The 24,298-nt window shown below is 38.7% G+C and overlaps 1 protein-coding gene across 1 annotated transcript in view; it reads right to left on the reverse strand.

The window, feature by feature from the left end:
• Positions 1–5,058: 5,058 nt before the first annotated feature.
• The window catches only part of SLC1A1 (solute carrier family 1 member 1), an 89,822-nt gene continuing 70,582 nt past the window's right edge, over positions 5,059–24,298 (reverse strand). Inside the window, exons 6-12 of the mRNA XM_075827542.1 lie at positions 14,624–14,725; positions 12,996–13,180; positions 10,032–10,139; positions 9,351–9,473; positions 8,350–8,544; positions 8,058–8,192; positions 5,059–6,776 (exon numbers count right to left, since the gene is read on the reverse strand). Coding sequence (XP_075683657.1) covers positions 6,527–6,776; positions 8,058–8,192; positions 8,350–8,544; positions 9,351–9,473; positions 10,032–10,139; positions 12,996–13,180; positions 14,624–14,725 — 1,098 coding nt within the window. The 3' untranslated portion in view covers positions 5,059–6,526. The remainder of the gene's footprint in view (positions 6,777–8,057; positions 8,193–8,349; positions 8,545–9,350; positions 9,474–10,031; positions 10,140–12,995; positions 13,181–14,623; positions 14,726–24,298) is intronic.

Raw genomic sequence — 24,298 nt, forward strand, 5'->3', positions numbered from 1 at the left:
CAGTGGAAAAAAATGAAAGCAAAGTTACTCAACTTTTATCTGGATTTAGAAATATTATAAAAAAATAGATGTATGCTTTTATTGGGACGTATTGTGTAATTATGAGCTTCATAGCAACCTTTACCTGCAAAACGATAAGCATGGTGAAAAATATCAGTCTTAACATGAGCACACATATTGTGATACTTTTGATATTGAGTAGCATGTGTATTTTTCAGACAATAATCTGGTTAAAAGGAATTTCATAATTAATGAACATTGGCTTCATAACGTAGCTACATAATGGCCCACTGACAAAAAAAAATTCACTAAAATTGTCTGAGCTTTGGTAAAGATGACAGTAGTTACTTAATTCATGATAGGGTCCTCCATGGTGATGTAATCTATTCTGTACCAACTTTCAATTTCTCATACTTGACATACATACTGTACGAAAATAACAAACTGATGGAGGTCATCTGTAATTATCTTCAGGAGACATTGATAGCAGATCTATCGCTTACCGTAGCTCTGTCAGCATGAAATGCCAATATGAACTCACACATAACCATCTACACACCTTCGGCACCAATCATAACATAAGGCAAGAGTAGATTTATATGCAACTGCACACATTTTATTATCTTAAGTGGTATGTAAAAGTATGCAGATTGACATTGATTTTTATATTACACATGTACAGTTCCAAGATACAGTTTGACATATTTATTAAATTTACTCAAAGGAGTAAATGTAAATATTTTTGGCACAAGGTTTGAGACCAAACTGAACGAGCATCTGCTATACATTAGCTTCCAGTGGTTTCAACACATGGTTGAGTGTTTCAATTAGCATTTAATCTTGACATAGTCAATAATAGTCAATTGCTTTCATTAAGTAAATAAAGCAATATACTGTAATACTCTAATGTTAGCTACCCAATAAAAGCTGTTAAGATAAGAGGCTGATCAGGTGAGTGCAGGTAATAGGACATTGGCTTAAGTATATAGGCACATTTTTGTACTCTATAGAATATAATGTTTAATGATAGTTTAACAACCATAATACAGAATACAGCTGCTACAATGTTACCTCAGTTTGGTCATTAGTGAGTCACAACACTGAAAAGATTTAAATAGGCTCTGTCACCACATTATACATGGCCTATCTTGTACATGATGTGATCGGCGATGTAATGTAGATTACAGCAGTGTTTTTTATTTAGAAAAACGATCATTTTTGACGGAGTTATGACCTATATTAGCTTTATGCTAATGAGTTTCTTAATGAACAACCTCCAGCCAGGACGTGATGTGTATTCAGACTCCTGTCATGTCTGTAGCGTCTCTGTGATATCTACAGCAAGGCAAGCGTAATCTCGTTTGAAATGACAGGTTACATCGTAATCTCGCGAGATTACGCATGCCTTGCTGTAAATATCACACAGACGCTACAGAAGTGGTCAGGATTCTGAATAGACATCACGTCCTGGCTGGAGGTAATGTATATTCATTGTCCAGACACTGCAGTAACGTTATAGTGTGTTTATGTGGTCGCATATAGCGATATAGCTATATCGCTATGTCTGTATAAATGAATGGAGAGAAGTGTATGATGCCGATTGGTCAGCGTCATACACTTCTCTGTACAACGCCCACTTGGCCATATAGTAAAACACGCCCAGTTGTTCATTAAGAAACTCATTAGCATAAAGCTAATATAGGTCATAACTCCATCAAAAATTATCGTTTTTCTAAATAAAAAACACTGCTGTAATCTACATTACAGCGACGATCACATCATGTACAAGATAGGCCACTTATAATGTGGTGACAGAGCCTCTTTAAGCTCAAATCAAGGACACTAAATTTAACAAATATGAGTGGTATTTTTTATTACATTCATTAATTCAACACTATATTGTAATAAGGTCCTCGTCTCTGTTTCTTACATACATGGATAGTTTTTCTGTAGGTTAAGGATTGTTAAATACATCCATTTCTGTAGTGCAAAGCCTCTCTATTTTAAATCTATACTTAACAAATCTGCGCATACATAGAATTCATGTCTGTAAGGCTCTGTTAGGACTAGCGCCTTGGCTTCCGTTTATAACGGAAGCCATGATGCTTTGGCGGATCAGTTTGTCAATGGTTCCAAATGTACCGCAATGACCGATGGAACCCCCAACAGAGGCTCCTAAAACTATGTGAATTTATTAGAGCCTATTAAAGAAACAGCTTACAAACCTATTACAATATAGTACTAATTAAATTAAATAAGTGCAAATAAGTATAAATGTATGAAATGATGTAATGTAATGATAACACTTCATTTGGACTGAATAATAAACATTAATTCGGAAATGGATGAATGTAAAGGCTAACCGCCCTCTGCCATTAGAATATCACAGACATCTTATACATAGGACTTTTTTTCTGCTTAGCTGCATAAAAGATAACTTCAGCTAAGTCATACGGATATCATTTCAAGCATATCTTTTAAGACACAAAATGCAAAAAAATATAAACTTGTTTTACATTTTAAACCTCTTTGAGATAAAGGGTGAGCATCGCCATTTTCAACGTGTTTGTCTTCTGCATGGCTGTGTCATAATAAAGCATTTAAAAAAGAAAAGATATAGCAGAGAGCGCTACATGGTGCAATAAATATGGTGATGAATAGCAATGAGTGATAAAATCATGCTCGCCAAATTCAGTTGTGCGACAGGCGGAACACTTGGATAAGTTTGTTATAGTGTCATGCAAAGGATTCTGTGACTGCTGCTCCAACCTGCAGGCCTTTGGTAACGCGGGCCTCATGTAAACCATCAAGGTATAGGAAAAAAAGCAGGAATAAGGAAGGGGCTGTCAACGTGATAAGCAAGTATAAAACAATTTCATTTAAACGTACACCGCTTTTTAGGTTGATCTGAATCTCCCTGAGGTACATAGTAAATGTTTCATCAATAGTACAATTTAAAGAAAATATCTAGTTAAAACCGGACATGACATAATCTGGACAAAAAAAACAATCTAATTTTCACAATTGTTACAAACCGATTGACAGGCATTAAGTTGCTCCAATGTGCATACAAGCATAGATACAAAGACGAGTATACCTCAATACCAGAAAAATTCTATACATATATCTATACAATCCATTTAGAATTATTTCATTTGTTTAACCTGGTTCATGCCAATGGTACTATTCCAAATCTAGACATATGGTGTTCTACTTTGTTTCAGAAATGCATATTTGTAAAATATATTTTTTTTATATACATCCGTATCTGAAAATCTGATACAAAATTGAACACCATTGTAATGAAGGGGGTAAGGAAACAGACAAGTGAGCCCTAATCTACCCGCCACTCAGTCCCTGCCTACTTGCAACGACCCGCCCTAGGCGACGGGGTACAACTGGGCGACGGTCCCTACGCTCAATAAGTGCACGACAGACAAACAGACAAGGTTACACAGAAGCAAGGGAAAAGGGGCAGTTGCCCACGGGAACACCGTGAGCAACAAGAGTGGTGAACGAGCCGAGTAAAACCAGGAGTGTACGAGGTACCAAACGCAGAGCAGGAGAGTAGTGAACAAGTCGAGTCAAACCAGGAGTGTACGAGGTACCAAACGCAGAGCAGGAGAGTAGTCAGTAAGCCAGGGTCAATATGAAGCAGGGTCAAATGGTACAAGAAGCTGCAGCAGGGCCAGGAAACAAAACGAGAAGAATCACAAGCAAGGAGGAACAGGAAAGGCAGGTATAAATAGACAGAGGGTGGGAGCTAGCTCCGTCTGGCCAGGCTGTGATAGGTTCTCCCACTCCTAAGCCTGCCATCCTGAGTGGTGGAAGATGGAGTCAGTCTCACAGACATAGAAGCAGGTGCAGACTGATTACCCATGGGCGTGGATACAGAAGCTGTGCCTGGCAGATCCTTAACAACCATATTCTTCATTGTCCAGATTTATAACATTACCATTGACATGAACCTGGTTTAACACATTACATCATTCTCACATATATCCATTAATTCTAAATGAATATATATGTTTTTAATGCATTTTTCAGGTATTGAGGTATATTCGTCTTTGTATCTATGCTTGTATGCACATTGGAGCAACCTAATGTCTGTCAATTGGTTTGTAACCAATTGTGAAATGAGATTGGTGTTTGCAAGATTCTATCATGTCCAGTTTGTAACCAATTCTACTACTGATAAAACATTTGCTATGTACCTGAGATCAGATCGACTATGAAACACAATGTACTCTTACGTTAAATTGTTTTTTATATTGTTATCAAGTTGACAGTGCCCACCTTATTCCTGCTTCTTTCCTATACATTGATGTTTTGTTATTAATACATTTTGCAGGGCTTTTACTGAGCTATTTAAATCAAGTTGTAGTCCTTTGACAAAATGCATACAGTATTTCAGATCCAAATTCAAGTAGAGGTGTACAATATAGAAAACATAGCTTAATTGTTTTATGGGAACCTGTAACTTACAGATGTCCTATAATTAAAAATAGCATGTCACATTTGCCCATCACCTCGGTGAGCCCTTACAGCCATTCAGTAGATCCAAGAGGGGTCACATGACAATTCCCTGCAGCTCTGACACACTAAAAAATACTTTATAGTGTTTTTCAGGGGCTTTTTAGTGGGAGTTGTATGGGGCAATTTCTAGGAAAAAAACACATTATGCCAGATTCACATAGATTCCTTAAAAACATGAGTAAGACAATAAACATTTGTACTCTTTTCAGTGTTGGACTTTAAGTGCTGAATTATTTTCATTCAAGGCCTAAATCCTCTTTCCCGACATCACAGTGATGTTTACTAGAACCCAACAAAACTGAATCATGATAAATATTTTTTTAAGGGTGTAAAATACAAATTTTTGTTACCCTTAACAAAACCCTTTGTTACCCTCTCTTAACATTAAAAACATAATATCAAACCTTTGCCAACATATCTAGAATGTAAATAAATGGAATTTCTAATAGAGTGTCCTATAGTTGTACAGATTGGTGTTTACATAAGACTACGACCAAGACAGTAAGGAATCTTACAAAGCTGTTTTATTATAAATGATTCTACTTTTATTTGGCAATATGATTGAATGGCATGTCTACCATGCTAAGGCAAAATACAATACAATCCACTAATACTGAATTATTCCGCCCCCTCTAACAAACGTTCAAGACTTCTCAGCTCCGTTGTGTAAAATACACAAGACTTCTCTTATTAAAACACTCAAAGAAAGAAGTATAGACCAGCTATATAATTATATTAATTTAAGATTTTCTATAGAAATCATTATAATTGATACAAATGAAACCAAGTCAAGGGGAACAATCCTTTAGATACAGTTGGCCTTGATCCTTTGAGGTGCTAAAGTGAACACATACAGATTAATATTTATCTCAATAGACATATACTGAAGTAAATAGTTATATATTGTTTTATAGTTTCACATGCGTGTTTCGTTGTAGGTCTACTGGCTATAATCAGCAAACATGTGATGGGTCATTTATTATACCAATGTATTTTACATTATGTCGAATTAACTTGTACAATAGATATCAGTGGTGGTGACTTTCTATGTAGACATACAACTATATGGCACACTGAACTGTAATGATAACCACAAACAGTATGGGTAGAGTAAGTTTCCAAGCCCCTTCGCTACCAAGATGGCATGCTCTACGGTGGGTTTCCTTAATACTTACATGCTTCCTAAATAAAGGTGAATGATAAATACCCTTTTACTGCATGATCTCTGCACCTTGACAAGCAAAAATTCATTCTATCTGTACAAATAGCAGCTTGAAGATACGAAGACAAGTAAAATATGGGCACTATACACAGAAAATGCTGCTGTGTGTGACACTTTCCAAGGCAAATTTGTATAAAGGACCTCAAAGTATAAAATATAAGACATGGTATGAAAAGGCATAATGTAAAAATGTCACTGTCCCTTTATAGGCATTATTAACTGATTGGCACAAAATCCTGTGTCTTTAATGATGTTCACAGTTAGTGGGGGGCCCTGTGAATATTGCAAATAAGCAACCATGTGGTCTATGAATAATTATTGGCATGATACAGACACATACAAACACAAACTATTCTTCATATATGGCCTCTGGATTATTTCCCACATGTTTACAGAATAGGTTATATCTAAGGCAACTTGCATTTTACCTTGGTGGTCAGTTACTCCAAATGAAGAGAACACAAGACATTGTAAAAACACGAGAGACTGTGCTTCAATAGTGCTAATGCAAAAGATTCACATTACTGACCCAGATTTCAGAATCCAGGTAAAGAGCATGCTAACTGGTAATACATTCCAAATATGTTGGAAACTTCATGTCTCCATATAAAAAATGTGAAGTATTTTACAACTGTTCTTTCTTTTTAACCTGTTGGCAAGAGGCAAAAAAAAAAAAAAAAAGTCCAAATATTAAAAAAAATATTTCAATTTATTGTCTCTGTATTACTCGACATTCCATAAAGTCCATGTGCTCTCAGCTCCTCTTGCTTAAAACTGTGATGTCTGAGTAAAAGATATGTTATCTGATTTATCGACAGCAAATCCTCCGTTCACATAAGACTTTTTCACCTCACTGTCCTCCTCGTTTTTCAGTACACTTGGCTCAATGGCAAAAGGGTTAGCAATGTTAACTTCTGATGTTATATCCATTTGCTCCAGTTCTTTCTTGGAAAGCTTCTCTACTATACCAGTTCCATAGGCATCACCAAGAACATTTACCATGGTCCTAAATCGATCCCTACAGAAAATAAATATTTTGTTAAATATGTATGTTGTGTCACATAGTTTGCTAATGGCTAACAACCTGAAAGAGGACTGTCATAAGAAAGCACCATGCCAATTTAACATGGCAAGTAAAAAAACAATATTGACTAAAGGACAATGTTGTCCTCTAATAAAGAGCGTAGAAAACATTGCATTATTCATCTATGCAGCTACATGACAAGACTGCATTCAAAGAGTTAATGCACGCAAATCACTAAAGTGAAGTTCTACTGTTCATTAATATTGGCATCTTTTTTATATATACTGCATATATCTTCACAAACTTTCTTGCCTTTTTCACTTATCACTTTTTTTTTCTATTAATTATTGTGTGTGGCTCCTTGAGGCCCAGTTCACACAGTTTTTTTATGTTGACGCGGAAATTGCGTCGGAATCGGCGACAGAAAACAACCTCATATTGATTTCAATGGGAAGCGGAGGTGGGCTTTTTTCCACGGTGTTTTTTAGCCGCTCGTGGTAAAAAAAGGCGGCATGCTCTTTCTTGCCGCGGTTCCGCCTCTGACCTCCCATTGAAATCAATGAGAGGCAGAGAAAGTGTTTTTCGCTGCATTTTTTGCCCGCGGCGCTCAATGGCCACAGGCCAAAAATGCTGTTAAAACCGCGGCAAGAGTTTGCAGACAGTTCAAAATCTGCCTCAAAATTCCTGTAGGAAACTGTGTGTGAATAGGGCCTAATTCTGTTGACTTTTCGCATGGGTTAACATACAATCCTTTATTATTCATGTTGCCTCTGCTGCTCTGAATCATAAATATAAATATTTGAAGCCATGAGGAAATGTTATGAGGAGTTATAATGATGCTTCTATGACCTTTTTTTAAAATCTCCTGTAATTGTATTGTGTGCAATTCACAGTCTCTGTAATCAGCAGGGCTATAAACTGTGGGATAATACGCCATCTGCAAGCTACAGGTCAAGGCTGAACATGTAACAATTAACTCAAGAAATGTCTTTCTTATATATCAACTTCCGCAATAAGTATATATTTTTTTTCTTTCGTAAACTAGAAAATGATATCTGACTAGTTGCCAAGGGAACACAACTGTTTTCCTTCTGTTTTTAGAAATTAGTTTTCATATAATTTTTCTGCAAGTTCTGTGTGCATCTACTGTCACAATCTTTGATTGATAGTTAAGCTTTAAAAATGTAGAAATACAGATGCAGCCTGTCATCAGTGCACAACATATAGGAATCTCCCCCACATATAATACTTCCCCATGTTTGGCTATGCACTTACAGAAGCCAGTCAACAGCGATGATAAGAGTGACATCGTCTGCTGGAAGCCCGACAGCGCTCAGAACTATCACCATGGTAACCAGGCCAGCTTGAGGTACCCCGGCAGCTCCTATGCTGGCTGCGGTAGCTGTCACACTGTAAAAAGTGTAACATGTTAAATAGTGACAGAAATTCGCTGAAATGGTGGGCATCCTGTTTTACAATATAATATATAACAAGAAAGTCTAATTAAAGTATTTGCGATAATTTACACCAAATAGAGGGTTTTGTTGCCAAGACTGAATCTACATACCTAATTGTGACAATCTGACCAACATCCAGGTCCATGTCATTGAGCTGCGCAATGAATACTGCGGCCACTGCCTCATAAAGAGCTGTGCCATCCATATTGATAGTGGCTCCCACTGGTAGAACAAATCTTGTTATTCGTTTGTCCACCCTGTTCTTCTCTTCAGCACAACGAAAAGTCACTGGTAAAGTCGCTGAGCTAAAAATTTTATTAAAGAAAATGTGTCATATTATTCCACATACATCAAGGTTGAAAACTTACTAAAATCTAACATTAAGTTAACATCATAGGTCTTTGCTACATGGTTGACTGCATGATAGGCTGAAAGTGTATAAATCTGTAAGTATCTCTCTCAGTGACAGTTCTAGTGGGCAATCAGGGGACCGCTAGAGCCATCTTCGAGAGCAGAGGGGCGAGCTGGCAGCGTGCAGTGCATAAGTACTTGCACATCAAGTACCTGTCTTAGTGGCACTTGCGATTGCGGCGCAGGGGGGAAATAAACATTGCTTTCCCTGTCATGGAACTTTCATAACTGAGTCCAAAGGTATTTTTACAATCCCTCCCCTTCCCCTAGATCGCTCTGTCAGCAGTTTTGAGGCCTCTGTGCTGCTGACAGATTCAATTTAAAGTAAAATACTTCTGAGCCATAATTTACAACATTTCACACAAATTTTTTGTGCAAAATATAAAAAAAAAACACTAAAATCTTTTTTATATAGATTTAAACTGTTAAATATTGTGGAAATGTAATTTAACTTTAACTGTGGTTTTCTAAAACTTTTAGGCCTCTCAGGTCACTTATAGTGCTTTTTTTGTTCTAATGTATGCTTGCTTTAATGTATACATAATTTGTTTGTTGCTGTATGTGTATTGCTCAATATGCGCTCTACCTAGGTGTTTTTGTTATTTTGCAACCCAAAGCCTGTTCAATTATTATGTTGTTGTATTACATTGTTAACAACTAAGATTTCTAAAATCAACATGTGGTAAAGTGAAAAACTTACCTTGATGATATCATAAGTGCTGTAAGAAGAGCTTGTGCCATGCCCATTGCAAAACGGAAAGGATTCTTCCGTACTATTATTAGATAAATAAGTGGCAGCACTATAATGGAATGGATGGCAAGTCTGTAAGTAAAATTACATAATGAAATGTGTCAACTTGATACTGACTAGTCATTCTTACCATCATTAAAACTTAGAGCAAGTTAGGTGTCCATCAAAATATTATGTTTTATTGTATTTTAAGTTTATACCATTATTTTCTTTCCCCATTAAAGGGAACCTGTCAGCGTTATATACATGTAACGGAGTGATGTAAAGATAACAGTGTTTTTGGTCATGCAAGTTGCATGACCGAGATATCTCTGTTTTGATGCCCCCGACGCCATGATCACAAGTGCCACGGAGGCGGCCTCTTCATGTTCAGTGCTCCATGACTCTGCACTGAATGCTGCCAGCCCCTCACCTCTGCTATGAGTGATGGCTCTGGAGTCCAACCAGGGGACCACTTTAGCCATCGCTCAAAGCAGAGAAAGGCACTTGCGACTGCAGTGGCATCAAAACGGAATTTCTTCAAACTTGCTACACTCCATAACTCAAAACTGCTGACAGGTTTCTTTTAACAGAACGATTGAAATATTAGTTATACTGTATATATATTACATAAATAACAAAAAAACATACCCACTGAGCACTGTTGCCATATAAAGACCAAGTTTACGGAAAATCTCCCAGTCATTAACTTCAATTATCTTCCCTGCAATCAAAAACAAGATGCCAAGAGGCATGTACCTAAAATGCATCAAAAAATGAAATGTGTTACTTGAACGAAAAGTTATACTTCTTGTTGAAAACAATGACAGTCTGATTAAAACAAGTGCACTCAGGAAGAGACAAGGATTTGAAAATACAAGACCAACTTATGAACCGTCTTCTTCTACAAGCTCGCTGCCTGTCTACCTTTTTTAACCCCTTCACGCAAAATCACGTAACTGTACGTGATGAGGGTTAAGGGGAAGTATGGAGCGAGCTCACGGGCTGAGCTCGCTCCATACACAGCGGGTGACGGCTGTTACACGCAGCCGACACCTCCCTGCAATGAGCGGAATCAAAGTTCACTTTGATTACGCCAGTTTAACACCTTAAATGCCGCAATCAATCGCGACCACAGCATTTAAAGTGTTAGAATCAGGGGGACGCCCCCTCAAACAGGTTACAACGGTTGCTATGGCAGCCTGGGGGCTGAACAAAAGCCACCAGGTCCGCCATTTTGAACTCCGGCAGGGCTTCAAAGGAGACTGTCAGAATCACGATATACTGCAATACATTAGTATTGCAGTATATCATGCAAGCGATCCAACGATCGCTGCTTCAGGTCTCCTAGGGGGACTAATAAAAAAATGTTCAATTAAGGTCTCATCTACACGAGCGTGTGCGTTTTGCGCACGCAAAAAAACGCAGCATTTTGCGTGCGCAAAAGGCACTTGACAGCTCCGTGTGTCATCAGTGTATGATGCGCGGCTGCGTGATTTTCGCGCTGCCGCCATCATAGAGATGAGGCTAGTCGACGTCAGTCACTGTCCAGGGTGCTGAAAGAGTTAACTGATCGGCAGTAACTCTTTCAGCACCCTCGACAGTGAATTCCGATCACAATATACAGCAACCTGTGAATAAAAAAAAGACGTTCATACTTACCAAGAACTTCCTGCTTCCTCCAGTCCGGTCTCCCGGCCGTTGCATTGGTGACGCGTCCCTCTCTTGTCATCCGGCCCCACCTCCCTGGATGACGCCGCAGTCCATGTGACCGCTGCAGCCTTTGATTGGCTGCAGCCTGTGCTTGGCCTGTGATTGGCTGCAGCTGTCACTTGGACTGAATTGTCATCCCGGGAGGTCAGACTGGAGGAAGAAGCCGGGAGTTATCGGTAAGTCAGAACTTCTTTTTTTTTTTACACGTTCATGTATATTGTGATCGGAAGTCACTGTCCAGGGTGCTGAACCAGTTTAACTCTTTCAGCACCGTGGACAGTGACTGTCTCCTGACGTCGCGTACCAGAAAATTTATTGCCGGGTTCGGTCAAAACGAGTTCGGCCGAACCCGGTGAAGTTCGGTGCGCTCATCTCTAATTTGACACTCCGTTTGGATGTTTGTAAACAGAAAAGCCCGTGGTGCTTTTCTGTTTACATTCAGTTTGACAGCTCTTGCGCGAATCACGCAGTTCGCACGGAAGTGCTTCCGTGCGGCATGCGTGGTTTTCACGCACCCATTGACTTCAATGGGTGCGTGATGCGCGAAAAACGCACGATTATAGAACATGTCGTGAGTTTTACGCAACGCACTCGCGCTGCGCAAAATTCACGCATTGTCTGCACTGCCCCATAGAGTAATATAGGTGCGTACGACACGCGTGAAAAGCACGCGCGTCGCACGCGCGTATATTACGCTCGTGTAAATGAGGCCTAAATGTTCAAAAAACCCCCCCTTTTCACATTTTTTCCCTAAATCAATGTAAAAAAAAAAAGTTAAACCAACTGGTATCGACGCGTCCGTAAAAGTCTGAACTATCACAATATAGCGTTGTTTAACACGCTCAGTAACTACTGTATATAAAAAACGCAATTGTTTTTTTTTGGTCACCTTAGCGCTCCAAAAAAATGAAATAGAAAATGATCAAAAAGTCGCATATACCCCAGAAAGGTATCGGTGAAAACTACAGCTCGCCCCGCAAAACTTAAGCCCTCACATCGCTAAATTGATGGAAAAATAAAAAAGTTATGGCTCTCAGAATACGGCGACACAAACGTTTTTTTTAATTTAGCAAATGGTTTTATTTTTTTAAAAGTGGTAAAACATAAAACAAACCATATAAATTTGGTATCGACGTAATCGTATCAACCTGTAGAATAAGGTGAATACGTAGTTTTTACCGCCTGATGGACGCCATAAAAACAAAACCCCCCAAAATATGACGTAATCGCTGTTTTTTGCCCATTTCAACCCACAAATAATTTTTACAACTGGTCCCGCGAAAAACAAGCCCTCATATGGCTATATAGACGGAAAAATAGAAAAGAATTATAGCTTTTGAAAGGTGGGGAGAAAGAAACAAAAGTGAAAATTTAAAAAAGGCTGCGTCCTGAAGGGGTTAAACCAAACATGGACTTAGGTTCTCAATTTCTACAGTCACCATAACTTCCCTGTTCATTAAAGAGAAGATCAGCTAAAAAGTGTATAGATTTTTTTTGGGCAGCGGAATAAGTATTCATTTCCAAACTGCTTTTTTAAATATTCATACACATTCTTTTTAAACAATATTTAGTGCTCTTTATAGTATATTACCTTTGCATATTAAATAATTGTGACATTTTTGACAAGTTGACATCATATATGTTATAGGTAACATTTTTGTAAATGACTGTTGTGTTGAATATGTCAGGAGCTACACTTTGCTGTTTATTGGTGCTTATAAATTGAGTTTTAATTCACCTTCTTTCATTGTTCTTGGCAGAGAAATGTAGATTTGGGTTATTTTTGTGATTACTCCAACAAGTGAATAGTAGGTAGACAAAAATTCAAATATTCCAATGTTTCTATTTTTTCCGTAAGGTGCATGTGTTGCTTGTTAGGTAAGAAAAATGTTCATCACTTACCACATGATGATCTGGACTATTTGCATTGTTGCATCATTTAGCGCATTGAAAAAATCCACCAAAACTTGTCCCTTTTCTCCCATTTTTCCAATGACAATTCCAAACACGAGACAAAATACAATGAGGCCTAAGACATTGACTCCATCAGTGTAGAGGCCAACAATTTTGTATTCCTTTGTTTTGTTCTGTAAGGGCAAATACAATCCTAACTTAAAAGAATATATATGAGTTTCAGATTTATCACCACATATTCAATAGGAGTTTTAACCTATGTTTCTGCATTTCACAGCCCTATTTACACTATGCTGCTTTCTTCTACACTTCTCTCCTGCCTGTGTTTAATTATCTCTACTACCTACATGGCTTTTGAGCCAACTCTCAATCTATGCCTATAGACTGGAAATTAGGCCATATCATCTTTTGAAAAAACTGTGCACTTATATTTCAAACACATAAGATTATATACAATTTACACATCCTAGAGCTAACTGGGTACACACAGCAAAGGCGCTCACCACAGCTGCTCCATTTGCAATGACACTAGATTTGTCCCTTAAACTGACATGTACCACTTGAGCAATTTGCTCTCTACATATTATTTAAAGGAACAGTGTCACCACAAATTTTTTTTCATGTCAGTTTAATGTTAGTGTTTTATTAAAAACGTTTTTATTTATTTGTGTGTTTGTGTGTTACTTTTTTCTATTTTTTCACTTTTTCTTCCCTATGGGGGCTGCCATTTTTTTTTCCATTTCTGTATGTGTCGATTAACGACACATACAGACATGGAATACGGCAGCCACAGTCCCATAGGGACTGCGAACGGGTCCCGTCCCATCCACTTCTGTGTACGCCGTCTGTGTGGGAACTGCGCATGCGCCGCTCCTACACAGTCCAATTTGAAATGCGCGCCGTCCGGCGCCATTTTCCTGTGGACCGGAAGTCGCGGCCGGACAGTAAGATTACTACTTCCGGTCGCGGCTTCCGGACTTGTGCACTTGGACCAGCGGCAGCAGACGGAGTGGACGGGCCGGAGGGAGCCGCGGCGGCAGGAGCAGGTAAGAGATTTCTATGTATGTTCGTGTTTGTGTGTGTTTTACTACTGTATGTAAACCTACTACACTGTGTGTTAGCTCAAAAAATGGCGACACACAGTGTAGGAGATTAGACCGTTCAATCCCCTCGTTTATCCCGGCCCTAGCCAGGATAAAGGAGGGGGGGATTCTCAGAGCTCACTAGAGCGAGTGCTTTTTTCCCAATTTTGCAGCAAAAAGCAATGTGGTTGCTTTACCACATGCAATGCTGCAATTTTGGGAATAGCTCCATCTAGTGACCAGCAATGGGAAATATTATAAATTAGAATCTAATTTATAATATTTCCTGACTCGTGAAAAAAATAAAAAAAATTTGAACAATGTTTAATCACCTACACACTAAATGTTTAATTAAAAAAAAAAAAAACATGTTTTGCTGGCAACACATTCCCTTTAAGAGGTATATGGAAAAACAACATTATACCATGCATACAAGACAAATTGGTTGAGAATCGTACCTGTTTTAACATTAATAAACTAAGTTGGATATCCATGGCATCAACATATAACATTTTAAAATAAATTGTATAATACCTCCTGAACTGTCAAAAACAGATCGATAGTATCATTCTTCTCAATGGTGCTGTTCTTGTCAGGTTCCTTTGATGGTTTCAGCTCTTCGCGCTTGGTCTTGTACTGTAATAGAAAATGTTCTTTGTCTTATTGTCTTTGTCTCTCCATACGTATATTAACCACTTCCCTCCGCAGCCATTTTTCAGATTTTCATTTTCGCTTTTTCCTCCCCACAATCCAAAGGCCACAAGTTTAGAATTTTTCTGTCGATATAGCCATATGAGGGCTTGTTATTTTGCGGGACGTGTTGTAGTTTTTCACAGTACCACTTATTGTACCATATAATGTACTGGGAAACTGGAAAGAATTTCTTTGTGGGGTATAATGGGAAAAAAACTGTAATTCTTCCATTGTTTGTTGGGGTTTCATTTTTACGGTGTTCACCGTGCGGTAAAAACAATATGTTAACTTTATTCTGCGGGTCAGAACGATTACGGCGATACCAAATAGAAATAATTTTTTTTATGTTTTACTACTTTTACGAAAACACTCGCCATATTCTGAGAGCCGTAACTTTTTTGTTTTTCTGTTGATGGAGTGATGTGAGGGGTAATTTTTGCATAACGAACTGTAGCTTCTATTTCTACTATTTTGATGTACATATGACTTTTGGCCAAAACCTTTTTTTATTAGTCCCCCTAGAGGACATGAACCGGCGATCGTTGGATCGCTTGCACGATTTACTGCAATACTAATGTATTGCAGTATATTGTGATTCTAACAGGTTCCTTTTTAAGCCTTGCCTCCGGCAGTGCTTAATAGGAGTACAAAGATGGGAGACCTGGAGGCCTTCATTAGCCCCGTAGGCAGCCATGACAACAATCAGCACCCTGGGATTGCGTCGCATGAGGGGGAGATGGAACGTCAGAGGGTGCCACTCCCCTGTTTGTAATGGCTTAGATGCCGCGGTCTCTATTGACCACAACATCTAAGTGGCTAAATGAGCGGGATCCCGCCCATTACACTGAAGTGTCGGCTGTAACATACAGCTGACACAGTCATGTTATGTAGCAGACTCAGCCCGTGATTTTGCTATATACTCCCCCACCTGACCTCTGCCAGATATATATGATGTCAGGAAGGGCTTAAAGAACAACTAAAGCTTATATGTTAGCATTTCAACTACAACATTTCTATGCTAGCCTCTCCTAGACATTTTGTTTAACCCGTTAGGGACCGCCCCATAGTGTTTTTATGGCGGCCACTAATGGGCTTTATTCCGATGCAATAGACTTTTTACGGCGCTGCATCGGAATAAAAAAACAGAGCAGGGAGCTGTTAAATCTCCCTGCTCTCAGCTGCCAGAGGTAGCTGAGGGCTGGCGGCATCCCTGCTCGAACGTGTGAGATCGATATTAATATCGATCTCACCCGTTTTAACCCCTCAGATGCGGCACTCAATAGCGAGCGCCGCATCTGAGTTGTTTTGGAGAGAGGGAGGGAGCTCCCTCTCTCTCCCGCCGACACACGGCGATAAGATCGCCGAGTGTCTGTCTTCTATGGCAGCCGGGGGGGCCTAATAAAGGCCCACAGGTCTGCCTGTAGTGAATGCCTGCTAGGTCATGCCTGTGGCATGACCTAGAAGATGCCTGTCTGTTTTACACGGACAGGCATAATACACTGCAATACAGAAGTATTGCAGTGTATTATAAAAGCGATCGGATTATCGCATAGTGAAGTCCCCTAGTGGGACTAGCAAAAGAGTTAAAAAAAAGTTTAATAAAAAGGGAAAAAAAATAAAATAAATAAATACCCACTTTTTCCCCTTACAAACTGCTTTATTATTAAAAAACAAAATAAAGTTAAAAAGTTACACCTTTCTAGTGGGAGCTCATACGTTGTCTATTGTATACATTTTATTTTTTCTTTATGATGACCTGTATACGTTCTTCACAACATTTATTTTATTTACCTTTCTTTTATTATCCATATTATTTTGAATCCCATTTTCTCAAAATGTTAAAACTTATAGGTTAATTATTATTTGAGACTAACTATTTACTTCTACCTGCGAGTAGAACTGTTATACACATATATTTTCTGATGTCTCAACTGTTTAATAAAGACATATTGAAACAGAAAAAAAAAAAAAAAAAAAAGTTACACATATGTGAACAAATATATGATAGAACGGCTAAAGTCTCCCTATCGAACAACATTACAGAAACCTTGTATAAAATGTTAACAAGGTGGTACCTTACTCCGGATAGAATAGACAAGCTGTTGCCAGGTAGTTCTGACACTTGTTTTAGAAACTGTGGAGAGAGGGGCACTATGGCTCATATTTGGTGGTCCTGTCCAATAGTACAGGCTCATTAGAAAAGAATTGAGCGTCTAATTGATTCTAAATTACATTTACAAATCTAGTTATCCCCTTGCTCGGAGTTACTGAACGCAGACATTCCTGATATACCCAAACAAAGTAGAAAATTAATCTCACATATTTTATCGGCAGCCAAATGGACAGTAGCAATTAGCTGGAAATCCCTAACTATTCCATTTTTGAGGACGCTGAACAAAATTAAAGAGATACATCAATTTGAGAAATTAATTAGTATTCTTGAAAACAGACTGCCAAAATGAGAAGCCCAGTCGATCGGTTGGTCCTCGTAGAAATCGCTTAGAGACTTTTGTTAGCTTCTGTGACTCATTTGTCCATGAAAGAACTAGAATCTTTACTATAGATAGCTGCACCAAGTTTTGACTGTTTTAGTTTTATGGTTGGTTCTTCCTTGCTAGCTTCTACAACCTCGGGCATGATATTCCAACTTCACCTAGAGACAAACATTTACTGAGTTTTACGTCATAATAAACTAGGAAGAGGTTATGTGTTTTTCACTAACACCATACTCATGCATATCTTTTAATGTATTGTTATATCAATATCCTCATATGGATAATTTTTTGGTATTCCTGCAACATATGTTTATGTATTAATCTCGATCACAATGTTTCCTACTGAGAATGTTATCATAGCTCTGCTAAGCTATATATGCTCCCGACTTGTGGGAATGTCTACTGATTTATCATGTCTTTTTTTGCCAAAAAAAGTTACACATATTTGATATCGCCGCGTCCGTAACGACCGCACTGTGAACGTTGTAAAAAATAAAATAAAAAACCATGCAAAAATTGCTGTTTTCTTTGAATCTAGCCTAAAAAAAATGTGATAAAAAGTGATCAAAAAGTGGCATCTACTCCAAAATGGTACGGATAAAAACTACAAGTCGTCCTGCAAAAAAAAAGCCCTCATACAACTGCATCGGCTAAAAATTAAAAAAGTTATGGCTCTTCAAATATAGACACAAAAACAAATAATTTTGAAAAAAAGTGTTTTCACTGTGTAAAAGTAGTAAAACATACAAAATCTATATAAATTTGGTATCATTGCAATCGCAACAACCCACTGAATAACGTTGTTGTGTTATTTATACCACACGGTAAACGGCGTAAATTTAGGACGCAAAAAAGTGTGGCAAAATTGCACTTTTATTTCTATTCCCCCCAAAAAAAAGTTTATAAAAGTTAATCAATAAAATCTATGTACCCCAAAATGGTGCTATTAAAAATTACAACTTATCCCGCAAAAAACAAGACCTTATACAGCAATGTCGACGCAAAAATAAAAAAGTTATAGCTCTTTGAATGAGACGATGGAAAAACGTAAAAAATGGCTTGGTCAGTAAGGTCTAAAATAGGGGTTAAATGTTTGTGTTGAAACAAGCTGAGATAAACATCGCTGATTTTGGTAAAACTAAATTGAATTTAAGTCTGTGCCTCTTGTTTGGGAGCTACTTTGAACTATAGATTATTATAAAATCACATTAGCAAAAGTAACAACACACTCATGAAGATAACAACTTTTCTAAACACGGGCACCCTGACGATCAGCTGGGTCTGGTTCCTGGGAGCCCTGAAGATCAGCGGTCGCAGCAGGGGAAATGGCCTTGATGAAACAACCCTTTGAGGACCGCTTGTAACTTATTTACAATTATGTATGCCTGGACACATTACTTATCTGAGCAAATATGAACATATTTTAGGATATTTAAGATCTAGCAACTCCTCCCTCTATTGTGAGCACATTTAAAGTATATTTGAATAGACTAGGGAAAAAACAACAACTATTTCTGGCTTGGTCATAGTGTATATTACATTAAATCTAGGCCACATTCAATTTATCCAGCCTGAGGAAGCAATATATTATGGTTTAGGGCTTGTCCGCGCGTAACGGATTTGCTGCAGAAAACTTCAGAAGCAATTCCGTAGAAACTAGCAGTAATTCCGCTACGGAAAAACACACTATTTTCTGTGTTTTTTACTGCAGCAAATGGTGCGGATTTTGCTGTCTTTCTTTCAATGCTGGGAGATGGTGACATCTCCTCTGAAAAAGGCAGTAATTCTGTTCACTTTCCGCAGCAGGCATTGACATACTGTGGTACGAAAAATACGCAACACAAGTGAATTTCTGCTCTGAAATTTTTACGCAGCGTGTGGATGAGATTTGTTAAATATCACTTTGCTGCTACTGTATTCTGCTGCGTATTTTCCGTCCGCAATTCTGGACGGAAAATAAGCAGCAATTCAGCAACGTGTGGACAAGCCCTTAGACATCATCTTGACAAAGTAATCTTTACATGTACATGCAAAACAGCTTTCCACACTGCTAACATGACGTATTCTCGCATATAAAGTTTTACCAATTTTACATTGTTCACCAATTCCTGTCACAGCACAGCCACTTTTCATTAGGACATGAATTGCTGTCCACCACGGAAGTCGGTTCTGGGGCTCCCTCTCTTTCACCCTGCTCACTGCAAGTTCAGAGTGAGCGGTGTGGGCCTAACCAATTGGCTGGGTTAACCCCCTTAGATGCCACTATGAATAGCTATCGCAGCATCTAAAAAGACAGAGGGAGGGGGCTCCCAATGTCAGTCTATCGGCACCCCACAATGCAATCATGGGGTGCTGATGGCTTTCAATGGCCCCCAGGTCTGCCAGAGGCATATGCCTATTAGGCCCTGCCAGGGGAATACCTTTTTCAGTTTTACACTGACAGGCAATAATGCTTTGAAATGATAAATTCTAAAGCATTATGTAAGCGATCAATGGATCACAACTTTAAGTCCCCTAGTGAGACAAATAAAATAAAAAAGTAAATTAAAGCGACCCTGCGGTCTCAGGACAAAATTATAAATGTGATGGTGTATAGTGAGTAATATTACCTGGTGCCCTCCTGTTGTGTCCCTCTGCCTTGGATCTGCCATTGTAGGGTCCCCTCTGTATTGTCTCAAAATGGCCACAGAGCTTCTCAGACTGAGTTTAAGACACTCCCTCTGTTCACGTATTGGACAAAAATACTCATGTTAGCAGCTCTGGCCAATCCAAGAACACTGGGAGTGTCTCAGACTCAGTCTCAGGGACCCTGCAGCAATTTTGGGACAGCACAGGGCGGACCCCAAAACGGCAGAGGGACACAACTGGCAGGCACCAGGTAATAAACCTCCCTTATATAAAATGTTGTTCCGGAACCAGAGGGTCGCTTTAAGTTCAATAAGATTAGATAAGATAAGATCAAATAAATAAAAACTCTCAAAAAAAATTTAAAATAATGTTTCATTAAAATTATATTTATTTAAAAAAAATAAAAATTAATATATGGTATCGCCACAAACGTAACGACACATAAAAAAAAGCGAACTTATTATTTAAACCGCATTGCGCATGTTAGAAATAAATGCAAAAAATTAAGGCGAAACTGCTGTTCTATTACTGTTCCTCCTGTAATTTTTTTTTTATAAAAATCAAACAATACAGGGCTTGAATGAACTGCATTAGGTCCGAAACGGCCATCTCCTGTGTATTTGGTTTGAGTCTGCCACGCTGATAACTTAAAAGTCTAAGGGCCTGTTCACATCAGTGTTTGACTTCCGTTTGCAGAAAGACAAGTGGAAAGTATCGTTTCCGTTTACAATACCATTGATTTCAATGGTATTTTTTTGGTTTCAGCTTGCATCCGTTCCGATAGGTTTTCGTTTTGTTCAGGCAAACAATAGTGCAGAACACTACGCAATTGTTTCCATCAAACACTGATCTGAACAGGCTCTGAGAATAAAGGACGATTTTAATTGCTGGTGAGCGCCGCAAGTTCCTCTTCCCTTCTACTTTATTTACATTGGCTGTTCTTGTTGTAAACAATAAATTATATGCACCCCAAAGTAGTACATGAAAAAAAAAAAAAGCTGACACATTTCAGTGCAACAAGCGGGATCCCATATAACAACTTAGATGCTGTGATAAATAGCGACTGCAGCATCTAATCCATTATAAAGAGGGGGAAGCCCCCTCTGTCCCTCCACCGCCCCACCCCGTGATGCAACCGCTGGGTACCAAGGGTTGTTATGGTAGCCTAATCAAAGCCCCCAGGTCTGCCATCTTGGTGCTTCTATGAAGCCCTGCCAGAGGTGCCTGTAAAAATCACAATACATTGAAAGACATAAATATTACAGTTTATTGTGCAAGCTATCTAATGATCGCATGTTTAAGCCCCCTGTACAAAAAAAATTAAAAAAATGTAACAAATAACCTTTTTCCCATTTTTGTCCTAAAGTAATGTACAAAAATACACATAATTGGTATCTCCGTGTTCATAAAAGTCCAAACTATTACAATATAACAAAAATATATATATATATATATATATATATATATATATATACATATATATATATATATATATATATTAATACACTACCGTTCAAAAGTTTAGGGTCACTTAAAAATTTCCTTATTTTTGAAAGAAAAGCACAGTTTTTTTCAATGAAGATAACATTAAATTAATCAGAAATACACTCTATACATTGTTAATGTGCTAAATGACTATTCTAGCTGCAAACGTCGGGTTTTTAATGCAATATCTACATAGGTGTATAGAGGCCCATTTCCAGCAACCATCACTCCAGTGTTCTAATGGTACATTGTGTTTGCTAACTGTGTTAGAAGGCTAATGGATGATTAGAAAACATTTGAAAACCCTTGTGCAATTATGTTAGCACCGCTGTAAACAGTTGTTCTGCTTAGAGGAGCTATACAACTGACCTTCCTTTGAGCTAGTTGAGAATCTGGAGCATTACATTTGTGGCTTCGATTAAACTCTCAAAATGGCTAGAAAAAGAGAGCTTTCATGTGAAACTCGACAGTCTATTCTTGTTCTTAGAAATGAAGGCTATTCCATGCGAGAAATTGCCAAGAAACTGAAGATTTCCTACAACGGTGTGTACTACTCCCTTCAGAGGACAGCACAATCAGGCTGTAACCAGAGTAGAAAGAGAAGTGGGAGTCCCCGCTGCACAACTGAGCAACAAGACAAGTACATTAGAGTCTCTAGTTTGAGAAATAGACACCTCACAGGTCCTCAACTGGCAGCTTCATTAAATAGTACCCGCAAAACGCCAGTGTCAACGTCTACAGTGAAGAGGCGACTCCGGGATGCTGGCCTTTAGGGCAGAGTGGCAAAGAAAAAGCCATATCTGAGACTGGCTAATAAAAGAAAAAGATTAATATGGGCAAAAGCACACAGACATTGGACAGAGGAAGATTGGAAAAAAGTGTTATGGACAGACGAATCGAAGTTTGAGGTGTTTGTATCACACAGAAGAACATTTGTGAGACACAGAACAACTGAAAAGATGCTGGAAGAGTGCCTGATGCCATCTGTCAAGCATGGTGGAGGTAATGTGATGGTCTGGGGTTGCTTTGGTGCTGGTAAAGTGGGAGATTTGTACAAGGTAAAAGGGATTTTGAATAAGGAAGGCTATCACTCCATTTTGCAACGCCATGCCATACCCTGTGGACAGCGCTTGATTGGAGCCAATTTCATCCTACAACAGGACAATGACCCAAAGCACACCTCCAAATTATGCAAGAACTATTTAGGGAAGAAGCAGGCAGCTGGTATTTTATCTGTAATGGAGTGGCCAGCGCAGTCACCAGATCTCAACCCCATAGAGCTGTTGTGGGAGCAGCTTGACCGTATGGTACGCAAGAAGTGCCCATCAAGCTAATCCAACTTGTGGGAGGGGCTTCTGGAAGCATGGGGTGAAATTTCTCCCGATTACCTCAGCAAATTAACAGCTAGAATGCCAAAGGCCTGCAATGCTGAAATTGCTGCAAATGGAGCATTCTTTGACGAAAGCAAAGTTTGAAGGAGAAAATTATTATTTCAAATAAAAATCATTATTTCTAACCTTGTCAATGTCTTGACTATATTTTCTAGTAATTTTGCAACTCATTTGATAAATATAAGTGTGAGTTTTCATGGAAAACACAAAATTGTCTGGGTGACCCCAAACTTTTGAACGGTAGTGTATATATATATATATATATATATATATATATATATATATATATATATATATATATATATATATATAACGCCAGAATTGCTGCTTTTTGGCCAAAACTTGTAAGTACATCAAAATAGTACAGAAAAACTACAGCTCGCTGTGCAAAAACAACCCCTCACATCGTTCCATCCACAGAAAAATAAAAAAGTTTTCTCAGAATATGCCGAGTTTCAGTAGTAAATGATAAAAAAAAGTATATGCATTAGGTATCACCGTAATTGTATTGACCCGCAGAATAATATGTCGGTTTACCACACGGAGATTGCTGTAGAAACGAAACCCAAAAAACAATGGACGAAGCGCTGTTTTTTTCTATTCTACCGCACACATTTTTCTGTTTTTCAGTACATTATATGGTACAGTAAATGGTGCCGTTAACAACTACAACTCATCCTGCAAAAAACAAGCTATGTTGGTGAAAAAAATTAAAAGATATGGCTTTAAAAACGGGGAGGAAAACTGAAAAGATTCAAAATGGCTGCTGACGTAGGTGGTTAATTATATTTATTGATTAGAGCTGATCGCCGGGCGGCCCAATAGCAGGACACTATGTGGTTTTCTAGCTTATAGTCCTCCTTCACACAAGCGTATTTGACATCCGTATTACATCTGTTTTTCAAAGTAGCTGTCTTATATCATTCAATTATCTCCCTAGAGGACAGCCCATCAGTAATACAGATCTGCAGGCTCTGTTCACATCTGCTTTGGGGTCCCATTCTGACGTTCCGTCTGAGCTTTCGGTCAGAACGGGACCCTGAACAGACACAAACTGACACGAACGGAAACCAGAGGTTTCCGTTTCCATCACCATTGATTTCAGTGGTGACGGATCTGGTGCCCATGGTTTCCGTTTGTCTCTGTTGTGCACCGGATCCGTCGTTTTGCCGGAAGCAATAGCATAGTCGACTACACTATTGCTTCCGGCAAAACGACGGATCCAGTGCACAACAGAGACAAACGGAAACCATGGGCACCGAATCCGTCACCATTGAAATCAATGGTGATGGAAACGGAAATCTCTGGTTTCCGTTCGTGTCAGTTTGTGTCTGTTCAGGGTCCCGTTCTGACCGAAAGCTCAGATGAAATGTCAGAATGGGACCCCAAAGCAGATGTGAACAGAGCCTAATGCCTCATTTACACGAACGTGATATACGGCCGTGCGACTCGCGTGCTTTTCACGCGGGTCGCATGGCCCTTTACAAGTCTATGGGGGCATGCAGACAGTCCGTGAG

This window comes from Rhinoderma darwinii, chromosome 1 (genome assembly GCF_050947455.1).
Source record: "Rhinoderma darwinii isolate aRhiDar2 chromosome 1, aRhiDar2.hap1, whole genome shotgun sequence".
Classification (NCBI taxonomy): domain Eukaryota; kingdom Metazoa; phylum Chordata; class Amphibia; order Anura; family Rhinodermatidae; genus Rhinoderma; species Rhinoderma darwinii.